The sequence below is a fragment of the Phalaenopsis equestris genome, unplaced genomic scaffold (genome assembly GCF_001263595.1).
Source record: "Phalaenopsis equestris unplaced genomic scaffold, ASM126359v1 Scaffold000188, whole genome shotgun sequence".
In the NCBI taxonomy this organism is placed as follows: domain Eukaryota; kingdom Viridiplantae; phylum Streptophyta; class Magnoliopsida; order Asparagales; family Orchidaceae; genus Phalaenopsis; species Phalaenopsis equestris.
This window is the reverse complement of record NW_018164630.1, coordinates 1084401-1095716: the sequence shown is the minus strand read 5'-3', so window position 1 is coordinate 1095716 and position 11316 is coordinate 1084401. Positions and strand designations below refer to the sequence as shown.

The window sequence follows — 11316 nt, the reverse complement described above, 5'->3', positions numbered from 1 at the left end:
TAGGGAAAGTTGCATAGAAGGGTGGTGAGAGTGCTAGGTGATGGCGAGGTGAGGCGGACAACGAGGATGCAGGAAGGTCGTCTGGAAATCTGGACAGCAGTAATATACTGCGGTGAGGGGACGAAAAGGTGTTGGAACGACGACAGCCTGGTTTGACAACAATGGTGTGCTACTGGACAAGAGCGGTGGGATGTTGGGGGAAAACTAGCGGGAATAACAACAGGAGTATGCTGAAGAAAGGGGGTGGTAGGGTGCTGGGGAGGGATTAGACTCTAAGGAAAGTGAAGAAGGGTTAGGGAAGGTGAAAAGGGAAGATACATTACCATCTTGGAGTAAGATACTGTCGGAAGACCACCACCTCCTTCGATACAACCCTATAAAATGGAAAAGGACTCCCACATAAAATATGAAAGCAATCACAACAAAAACTAAAAAACTCTTAAGAAAAATAAGAAAGAAGAATAAAAATAATAAGAATTAAGATAACGAAAGGATGAATAAACTAATAGGATTATATATTAGGCAAAAATGAGTAAAATAAATCAAAGTTTAGAATTGGTAAGAACTTATAATAAGAAAGTATTAGGAAGGAAAGACTGAGGGGAAGAGAAAGGAAAGGGAGAGGTATAGGGTTGGCAGTCCCTCCCCTTGAGGACCGGCCGGTCAAGCAAAGCTGGACCGAACTCTCCAGGCCGGTCTTCCATAGCCCCCGCGTCACTATATCTATGTCTATATATATGTATATGTCTATATCTATGCCTGTATGTATGTATCTGTATATGTGTGTCTATATATATGTATATGTGTGTGTGTGTGTTAAACATTATGTAATATTATTCGACAAATCTTTTTTTTTTTTTCAGTTCAATTTTTCTCTGAAAATCTTAGGAGGGCTTTATATATATATATATATATATATAAAAGCCCATAGGTGATATTATAAAATAAAGAAGAGAGGAACAGAAGAGTGGGAAAGAAGGATTATAGTAAAAAGATCCTTCACCCGGTATAAAACTCACCCAAAAAAATCCGAGAGGTAAAGTAAAAAGTTTGTGGAAAGATAGATACAAGGTTAAATGAGAACAATTCAAAGTTTTTCACTATATCTGAAAACAGAACACATGAAAAGTAGGCAGAATATCCATAAGCAAGTCTGTGGGAGAATGGGAGAGCAATGACCGTATCAGAACTGAGGGCAGGAAAACAGGAGCTTGAAGAAAAGGACATCAAAAAAGCGCTCCACAGTAAGATGAAAACCAAGTTCATACGAGAACTATCAAAACAAAGCAAGGAGCACTTTATGACAATCATCTGATGTAAGGGAGATCTAAACTATCTTCCCTTAAAAGTATTTGAAGCTCTATAGGAGGCACCAAACTAATAGATACCCCAATATATCCGCGTTTAGCCAGCCAATCAGTCGGTGTATTACCCTTTCTATGTATAAAATTCCATCTAACCTGAAGATCATGTGAATCAATGTATTGTCAAATCCTGTTTAAGCATATAAATAAGTTCCAAACAGGCTCTTTTTTTCTGGAAATGAAATTCAGAAAATCAGAAGAATCAGTTTCAATGATAAGTAAAGTCCAGTGGAAAATAACAGCATTTAGTAAAGCTAGAAAAACTGCCCAACCCTCGGCTTCAGTGGGAGTAAGAGCCCTCATCGAAGAAGAGAAAAAGAAAAGAAATTGGCCCAAATGATTTATTAATATGGCCCCAACACCGGCAGAGTTAACACTCCAACTCCCAGCCAGGGGGAGGGGGCTGCCAATAAATTAATGTTGGCCTTTAGCCCTCCTTAGGAAAAGATCCAAGCATCAAATGTAGATGCTTAGAGTCCTTGGCATAGTAAGCAAGAATATGTGAAATAATAGAAACAGGGGAAGGGAGAGATTACTAATGCTTGGCATTATTTCTAGCACGCCATATAAACCACAAAACCGTATGAAAAAATAAACTTATTTTAATCTCCGAATTAGTACTAAGCTGCCAAGCAAGCAAACAATCGTCCATAGAATTCCATATAAAATTTTTGAAACAAAAAATTCTTCCCACACTTTGCCAAATTTCTCGAGCAAAGGGACATGGAAAATAAAGATGTATAGCACTTTTTTCAAAACATGTACATAGACAACATTGTGAGGCTAACCTCAAGCCCTTTAGCTTCAAGATATCATCCAAAGGCAATAAGTTTAGAAAATTTCTCCATAAGAATATAGAGATAGAACCTAGAACCAGAAGCAGAGGCAGGACCAAGCTGGCTCGTCCCTAGCAACTTGTTTTCTGCGAGTTTTGAATTTTAGAGTTTTATCTATGTCTTATCTTTTTTAGGATGTTAGTGTCTGTGTATCATATGGGTAGGGCGTCTTTATTGGGTCCTCTCATACAATCTTTATGTACCTTTTCAATTTCAATAAAATTCGCTCTTGGGCGTTTCAAAAGAAAATATATATATATATATATGCGGCGAAACCCTAGTTTGATTATTGACTCGACGACGAGGTTTCCCGCACTCGACGACGACAACACTGTTTCCCACTCTCAACGACGACGACAAATCGTCTTCTCTCTCGCGCCAAACGCTGAAGGGCTTCGGCGCGTCTCCTCCTTCGCGCCTTCCAGCTAGCCTTCAAGCTTCTTAGGTTCTTTTCTGCACGAATCGAGCTGCGGTTTCTGACGAGCTGTGACTTCGTGCCTTGTCTTCTGTCTTCTGCGCATTTCATCCGCGTTCACTGCGCAACACTTCGGCTTGTCTTTTTTGCCTCTGCCCGACTTGAAGGGCTTGTCTTTGCTGTGATGGAGCTTCCTTCTTCTTTAGTTGAACCTGACAAAACCTCCTTCTTTGCCCACTTGGTGGGTAATTCTCAAGGGGAAACGACGGTTATCTTCCTTTTAAGTTATAAGGAGCATCGTGATGGTACATGTAACTGTCCTTTTATTAAGAATGCAAGCAGAAAAAGTGGGAAGGCAACACTCTTTTTCTCCACGTTAGAAATTTCAACGTTAACTGTCAAATTCAAATTTGCTCTTATTGGGAAATTTCAGTGGGAAATCCATCAATGGAAATTATCAGGAAAAGTTTTGATGACTTCAAATTAACAGGAAAGTGGAAAGTGAGGCTTATAGATGTGATCTCATGTGTGAGAGACGTGTATTGATTCAGTTAACCGTGCCTGAGGACTATACTCGGATTTTCTCCAAAAAATATTTTAACATCGTTGGTAAACTTATGAAGCTACTCAAGTGGTCTCCTGATTTCGACCCAAATCATGAAACTCCCACTGTACCGGTATGGTTTAGTTTACCTGGTTTCAAGCTGCATTTTTTTCACCATTAGGTTCTCTATTCTATTGGGGTCATTCTTGGGGATCCTTTGAAGCTAGATCTGCCTACTTTCAACCTAACTAGACCCTCGATGGCTAGAATACTTGTGGAAATGGATATTACTTTACCTGGTGTTACTGATGTCTGGTTGGGCACAACCCATAATGGTTATTGGCAACAAATCGTCATGGAGCACAAACCCCCATATTGTACCTATTGTAAGATGTTTGGTCATGTTCTTGATAAATGCCATAAGCTTCATTCAAATTTGAAATCTAAGGTTCAAGTGAATAAGGATGGGTTTAACCCCACTGCTCTGGAAATTTTAGTTCCACCTGGACAGAATACTACTAGACAGGAGGTGTCTGTTGCCCCTGAGGACCCCCCCAATGATACTGTTGTTGTTACTGCGAGTGATGCGATGCTGACACCTTCAAACCCTATAGAAAACAATGATGACGGACTATTTCCTACAAATGATAGTGTTCAGACTAATAATCAGGAGAACCTCGTAGCCTCGCCTCGTAGCCTCGCTTCTTCAGGAAGTATCCGGTGTAGAGACAATTCATACTTCACATATAGTAGAACCTATTGTCGGTAATACGCTAATTATTTCTCATTCTTTGGATGAGGAATGACAGATCTATTCAGGAGGAAGAAGAAGAATGGAGACCGACTCCAGCTCGGGAACATATTGGCTGATACATTGGTTACTATCGACAATAACGATCATCTTACCAGCTTATTAGCTTTCTCCTTCCCTAGTACTAGAGGCAGCGGCAAGACCAAATTGGGTCGCTCTCTAGCCACCTGATACTATGTATTTTGATACTGTTAAGCTTTTTATTTAAGTATTTAATATATTTTTCTGTTTTTTCTAGTTTTAGAACCATTTGTGGTTTTTGTGTGGGTAGGGTGCTTGCTTGGGCCTTCCCACACATTGTATCTGTTATATATATATGGGGTTTACCGTATACCATCGCTAAAGCGAAGAAAAGCTCTTGATTAAAAAAATGGATCTTCAAACCTGGGAAGCGCAGCCAAACAGGAATGGTAGGAGGTTCAGTACGGGGGTCAAAATCCACCGTCCATTTTAAAACCTTCATCATCTAGTTTTCTATTCGGAGAACTCTTCTCGCAAACAAATGAGTGTAGTCTTCTCGCAATTTGTTAGCTGTCTTTGCTCCTAGAACCAGAGGCAGAGGCAAGATTAAGCTGGCTCGTGCCTAGTTTTGTTATTTCCTGCAAGTTTTTTTTTTTTTCTGTTTTATCTATGTTTCATCATTTTAGGATGCTAGTGTCTGATGTATCGTATGAGTAAGACCAATTTTTTTTTGTCCTCTCATACAACCTCTATGTATCTTTTTAATTTCAATAAAATTAGTCATTGGGCGTTTAAATATATATATATATATATATATATATATAAATAAGTATTTTTAAGTGTTTTGTGTATTTATATATTTGTTTGTATGTCTGTGTTTATGTATGTTTATATGTATGCATGTATCTGTGTTTATGTATGTTTATATGTATGCATGTATCTGTGTTTATGTATGTTTATATGTATGCATGTATCTGTGTTTATGTATGTTTATATGTATGCATGTATGTGTGTTTGTGTGTGTACTTTAGCTAATGCTTAAAGCTCTATCAGAGTTCTACGAAAGTCAAGTTGAACATAAAAAACGGCCGACACCATGCGACAGTTTTATATCTTATATCATGCAATAATTTTAATTTTCTGTTCCAATGTTTTTTATATTGTTCTTTAATGCTTATCACTAGAGAAAGATAGGCACCTACCTCCTACTAGTAATATTAGCACGTGTAAACACCTTCAGCAGGCATTCACGGGCTCATACAGTACTGAGCCACTTGATAGTTTCTTATAATTTCTTACCCATGTAAATGCTATTTTTTACACTAAGATAACAAAAACATGATGAATCTACTGTTTGTTGAATGGATTCAGATAGATGATGAGCATACCATTGAAGATGATGAGGCTCAAATTACAGAGGCAGAACGGAGGGAAGAATTAATTGCATTGCAAGCAGATTTAGATCTGCCACTTGAGGAACTTCTTAAGAAGTACACTAGTAATGAAGGTGACTTCAAAGTACACCATACTTAATAGGGGCATTTACAATCTCCAAGTCTTATGTATTTTCCTAACACCCAAACTTTCATTTTTACACTTATACCAAAAATACGACTATTTTAACTTTAAAATATGAAATGCACCTTTTTTTTGCATATGCAAGGTGGCATTTATGTAAAAATTGAATTTTGGGTGTTAGATATGTAAATACATTTGAAATAAGTGGTATGTATTTAAATCATCGTTCTTATTTATAATAAAAGCCAAAAAGTTTGCCTTTATACTTCTCCCCTTGGTAATGATCAATATAATCAATCTCAGTCAGTAGGGAAGTCAGTCCAGAAGTTGGTGAACATGTGGCTACTGAAATTTCAAAAATCAAGGAGCCTAATGAAGGTAATATGTCAAGCATGTTTGGTGATTTTAGTGTATTTGTGTTAATTATATTATCAGCTTTCATAACCCTATTGACTCGTATCTATGTGAATGGCTCAGAATTAAAACTTACTGGTAAAGTATCTAATTTGATTAGAGAGAATCGAGATAACAGCAAATCTATACGCATTGGCCATCATGATCATGTAAGCTGGGTAGCATCTTTTTAGCCACTGCAAAAAACGATGGCAAGCTAACTTTTTTAATATTCGTATCACAGTTTGAAGCAAAGGACTTTTCTTCCTGCACGGGTGGACAGTTGGCTGTTAAGTCAGTAGTAGATCCTGAGCTTCGATCAAATGATTTTGATGCTTCAGAACAGAAACCTTTTCTCCATTCTATTGTTGATGAAGTGGTGCGGAAAGTTCCATTTATGATACTTTTTTGCTTTCACCATACTGAAAAAACGACAATTGTGTCATGTGGTACCTGAACTTCTGTGCTAACATTGTGTTTTTCTAAACTTAAATTTTTATTTTTTTGATACTCATAGAGTGCATAAATGGAATCCTCGAACTTGTTGTAATATTTATTTTGATTACTGCTACTATTTTTTTCTCTATTGTTGATATTATTGTCCATTTGGTGCCCCTTTGTTGAACTTTTGTAATGGATGTTCACACCATAAGTCCACATAGCTTAAAGTTTATTATGCTTTTTGAAGTATGTATAGGAATTTCAAGTCTCATATTGATTTTATTTATATTATTAAATTTGATAATTTATTAATTCATTGTTTTTGAAATAGTATGTCATTTTAGTTGGCATTTGACACGGGGAAGCCATTTCAATTCTAAATTACATAATGATATTGTTAAGGCTTAATGCATGTCTTAAGTAATTAACAATTGGGCAATAGTAAATTATGTTTGAAGCTTTCAATTCACGTATTGTTCCATTAGTAATACACACGCGCGCACTCGCGTGCATACATACATACATTGGAGTATAAAATATTGAAATATATAAATCCATTTGACTGCATTGTCATTAGATATAAATCCATTTCTGCTTAGTCATTAGATATGAATCTGTAAGTTTGCTGATAAAAATTATAAAATGATGTAAATGAAGTTAAGATGGATAAAATAGCAACTTATCTCAGAGTTGAAATTGGAAAATTTTCGAAAGATGGATAATATAATTTATTAGTATTATGAAAAAAATAAAATAAATATCACTATGTGACATGAATTCTTTAAATCATTGTGTCAATTCTAGGGCCTCCTCTTGAAGAGATGCGCCGTATGGCCTGAATATAATGAAAAGTGTTTATTAAAATTAAATGAAAATATGACACTCAATAGGATATAATGGAGAAAAAAGATTCGTTTGCCGACCCCGTTTAGTGGGGTAAAGGCTCGAAATTGTTGTTGTTGTATGAAATTAAAAAAATATAAAAAATTGTTTATTATCTCTTAAGATGAATGAATGAGATTCTTCTTCAAAAGAAATGGTTCATGTTCAAACAACTTATTTCTTGTAGCATTATATATTATGCATGGGTCTATTTATGCTTCAACTTAAACAATTTATGTTTGATAAAAAATATATTTTTCAACTAGCTGATCATTCTATAGGCGCTAATCTAGTAATGGTGGACCATACACATTTTTTCACTTCTTCCATTTCTATTCACTGCATTCAAAATCATTTGTGGCTAAATTGTTTTCGTAGTTTTTTTGTTTAAGGTTGTCATTGTCATTTGCAAATTGGGCGATTTTTCTTTCATTTTACAAATGGTAAATTTTAATAATTAATTGATCAATCAAATCTTAGAGAAACTATTTGAGTCTGCTCAAGAACAGGTCAGTAAAAACGATAGAAAGACTTGAGAATTTATAACGGTTTATTCAGAAGAAATAATTTCTGATCTGTGTTAGATTTAGCCCAAGTACTTGAATCCTTTTAAAGGGTGTAAATTGTGATTTGGTGGGGAGAACCGAGTTAAATACCTTTTTTGTAAAATCGAAAATATTAGTTAGATAATGATATGAGTACACTAGGCCTAGTTAAGTCATTTAACAAATATATGTGATATGAAATTCATTCAATATGTTGTCGTTTCTATATCTCAGGTTAGTAATTGATTGGTTATGAGCAGTTTCTATTACACATACAAAAATGCATTGTTCGTGGTCGGCTAATGATAGAAATAGAATTTGTGCTTGATATCTAGGTGGTTTGTGCTAGACTTCGAACCCTGAACTTCTTATTTTGTCAGTCATCAACGTTGCTAATGGCTTAGGCTGGTCTTTTATCTCTAGAGCATTCTCTGGATGTGATCATGCCGAGGATCTGACCTTTTACTCAGCTAATTTGTTGTTGTGAACCATCAAAAAGCGCTTTTATGAAGCATCCACGGACATGCCTTTTTTTTTTCTCAGCAATCTTGTACACTTGGTTTCATGTTGAATGGATTTTAATTGAGAAACTTTCTTTATGGGGCGGTGCTTGTGCTGCTTCCATTTTGTGTGAGTTTGATTAAGAGTAGGGCCAGTAAAATAATGCTGCATTATTGTTATTGTCTTTTAATTAGATGTGGATGGCTATGAAAAATATAAACTTAATTCTCACAGCATTTTGACAGCCATATAAAGATCTCTTTTTATTTGCAATTTAATCTCTGGCTTGTTTGGTTTGAAAGGAAGTATGTAGATTTTGAAAAAAATGAAAACTATACCAGTGAAACAGAGGTATAAAAAGAATAGATTCAAGAAAAAAATGAGTTTTTATCTGGTTATAGATCAGAATTAACGTGGAATGTTAATAAGTTGGCATGGCGATGCTTATCGGTCTTACCACCATGAAGCGAACCTTGAAAAATGTAATTACAAGTGTTATATTTGTCTTTTTTTATTATTTATTACTTTCTTAATGTTGATCCCATGCTTCAACTAATTTTATTTGTCATTTGGGATCATTTCATAAAATTTACTTGCTTTACATGTCTGTTTCATCCATACCTTATCTCTGGCTGGACAGATTATTCCCATCACAGTCGTCTATTTGAACTTCGAATGTTATTTCATTTGTTAATCTTTTTAAGTGACATCTTTAGCTTACTTTAGATGCTGATTTTCAGTTTTTATGATTTGTTTTTGTTAGTTCGTCCATTAAGTCTTTTTGGTTGTTTTCTCTTATTGGATGTCAATGACAATCTTGTTTCTTTATTCATTTAGGATGATGAAGATTATCTTATCATTGGCGATGAAGAAAAGGTAAGAGTAAATCTTATACCATTTTCAATTTGTTTTCAACTAATGTGCTACACATTCGAGCACCCATTATATTCCTTTGTTAGTTTTTTGATGCTTCCATTACTCAGAATTTCCCTGTGATAGTTATGAACACCATATAATTACTTTTGTAAAGGAGAACTAGTTTAGGACAATTTTTTTAATATGTTTTTTTGCTTGCTTTCATTGTGAAGGACAGCATATCATTATCATTCACAACATTTGTCCTCACAGCTTGTGGAAATGTTTTTCTTGTTTTTCCTGTATTCTCCATACAATACTTTTTCATTTTATCTTTACGTTGTCTTTTCTGATGGAACATGCATAAGCCCTCTACCATCGAGTTTTAGTCTCTCATAGTATAGGTAATTAATTCTTGCTTTTATGAGTGCTGAACTTTAATGGTTGTGCGGAAATTGTACTAGAGTTCTGATTCTCCCATTGTAGCTGAAATTCTGAATTCAGAATCTCTTGCTAATAAATTTTATTTCAAATCTGCTTCTCCCATTTTGTTTCCCTGCAATTGTGTGTCTGGAACCTTGTATTTTAACACATTTGAATTTTACTTTTTAACATTTTTGTCATGATGGCAGACTGATATAAGCTTCCATACCTTTTTAGCAGGATGATGAAGGAACCCTGTCTGAAGAGGAAGAATTGGCGAAAAGAGAAGCAATTGACCCATTGGATGAGGTTTGAAGGGTTATGTGGCTGCATTCTCAATATGTTTACTCATGTCATATCTTTAGACTATTCAGGCTACTGACGTTGGGAGTACTTGTATTCAGTTCATACATTATATCTTGTATGGAATTATTTATTTCTCCTCGCATTAAGGTGATAAAATCATCCAATGCATTTTTATTTGTTAGATGCCATATCAGTGTGTTGCCATGAGGATAATATTCGACCATATTCGAATATTTCTGCTTAATTAATGCATATTTTTAATTGTGAGATAATAAAACTTAATGTACCGATAAATTGAAGTTACAGTTGTTGTGGTTGCCAATATCTGTCTGCAAGGATCAAATTCCTGCAGTTTTTTCATAATTTTGTAACTCATTTCGAGTTTCATCTTGCTTAGAACTCCATAATGTTAATCTTTGTCGTTTTGTTTCCTGCTATCAGCCTTGTCCCAACCATTTTGATTGGCTTTGTGGATCATTACATGCCATTTATTTTTATTAACAGTTGCATTGGATTTTAATTGCTGTTTGTTTAGTCCTTACTATTTCCAATTATATCATCTTTGAATTTCTTCTCTTTGTTTTCATCTTGATTTTGATTTTGGGCTTTGACACCTATTGAAAGCCATGGGAACCATGACTACGACAACTTCTTTCATACCTTGGTTTGGGCCCCACTTGCTGGATTTTCGGCTAATCAAAGATCGAGTTCCTATTACATTTGGATTAAGATCCTTGGCCTTTGGGATAAAGTTTTGTCGGCCCGTTGAATTGCTTTCTCATGAATCCCCAAGGCTGCTGACCTTATTGGTGGCTTAATCTCTTCTTCTTTTATACGTCAAGTAATTTGTTATTCCCCTTCCTTTTTGAAAGGCCTTGATGCGGGCGTCCATGCCCATGCGCCGCAAATTGCCGCATCCTCTTGCCCTAGACCTATTTGGTCCAGGCAGAGGAGGGTTCGACCGATCTTTCTAGGGAGGGACTTCCCTCCTATTTAGAGTGCGGTCCACTCCTATTTACCCTAGCTCTATATAGGTCGTTGTTGTGGTGTTTTAGGGCAGTGTTTTTTTATGTTTTCTATCGGGATAGCCGTTGACGTCTCCAGTTCTCCATTCTGGGCTGTATTCAAGGGCAAGTGGTGCTTCCACTGTATCTCGTTCTGAGGTGGTAACTATCTTCAACTTCCCCTTTCGCTGCATCCTTCCCTTCGCAGCCACTTTCGTTGTGCCTGTTGCAATCTCCCTAAAACCATTTTCCTTGGTTATCTTTCTGCAGCTCCACTTGCTGCCACCTTTTAGATCTCTTCCACCTTGCCCTCCAACTGCTAGACAACTCTCCTTGCTATATTTCTGCAGTCGCACCTCTTCCACCTTGCCCCCTAGTCTTCTTGGAGCCGCACCCTTTCCACGGGCCAACCTCCCAACTGTAAGCCACCTAGGCACCTGCTGCCCTTCCCCTATCATCTCCAACCGCAAACCCTCTGACTCCCTTCCTTCCTTCCCTATATCCAGGCCAACCACAA

General features: G+C 36.3%; 1 protein-coding gene across 3 annotated transcripts in view; it reads left to right on the top strand.

Annotated features, from left to right (window-relative positions):
* Positions 1–11316, top strand: part of LOC110022407 (protein PHOTOPERIOD-INDEPENDENT EARLY FLOWERING 1) — a 95350-nt gene that overhangs the window by 40000 nt on the left and 44034 nt on the right. For 2 of the 3 annotated variants that reach the window (XM_020721330.1, XM_020721329.1), the window contains exons 10-15: positions 5303–5438; positions 5753–5827; positions 5927–6012; positions 6087–6221; positions 9049–9087; positions 9727–9798. In XM_020721330.1, coding sequence (XP_020576989.1) covers positions 5303–5438; positions 5753–5827; positions 5927–6012; positions 6087–6221; positions 9049–9087; positions 9727–9798 — 543 coding nt within the window. The remainder of the gene's footprint in view (positions 1–5302; positions 5439–5752; positions 5828–5926; positions 6013–6086; positions 6222–9048; positions 9088–9726; positions 9799–11316) is intronic. The other variant, XM_020721331.1, reaches the window with a different exon arrangement.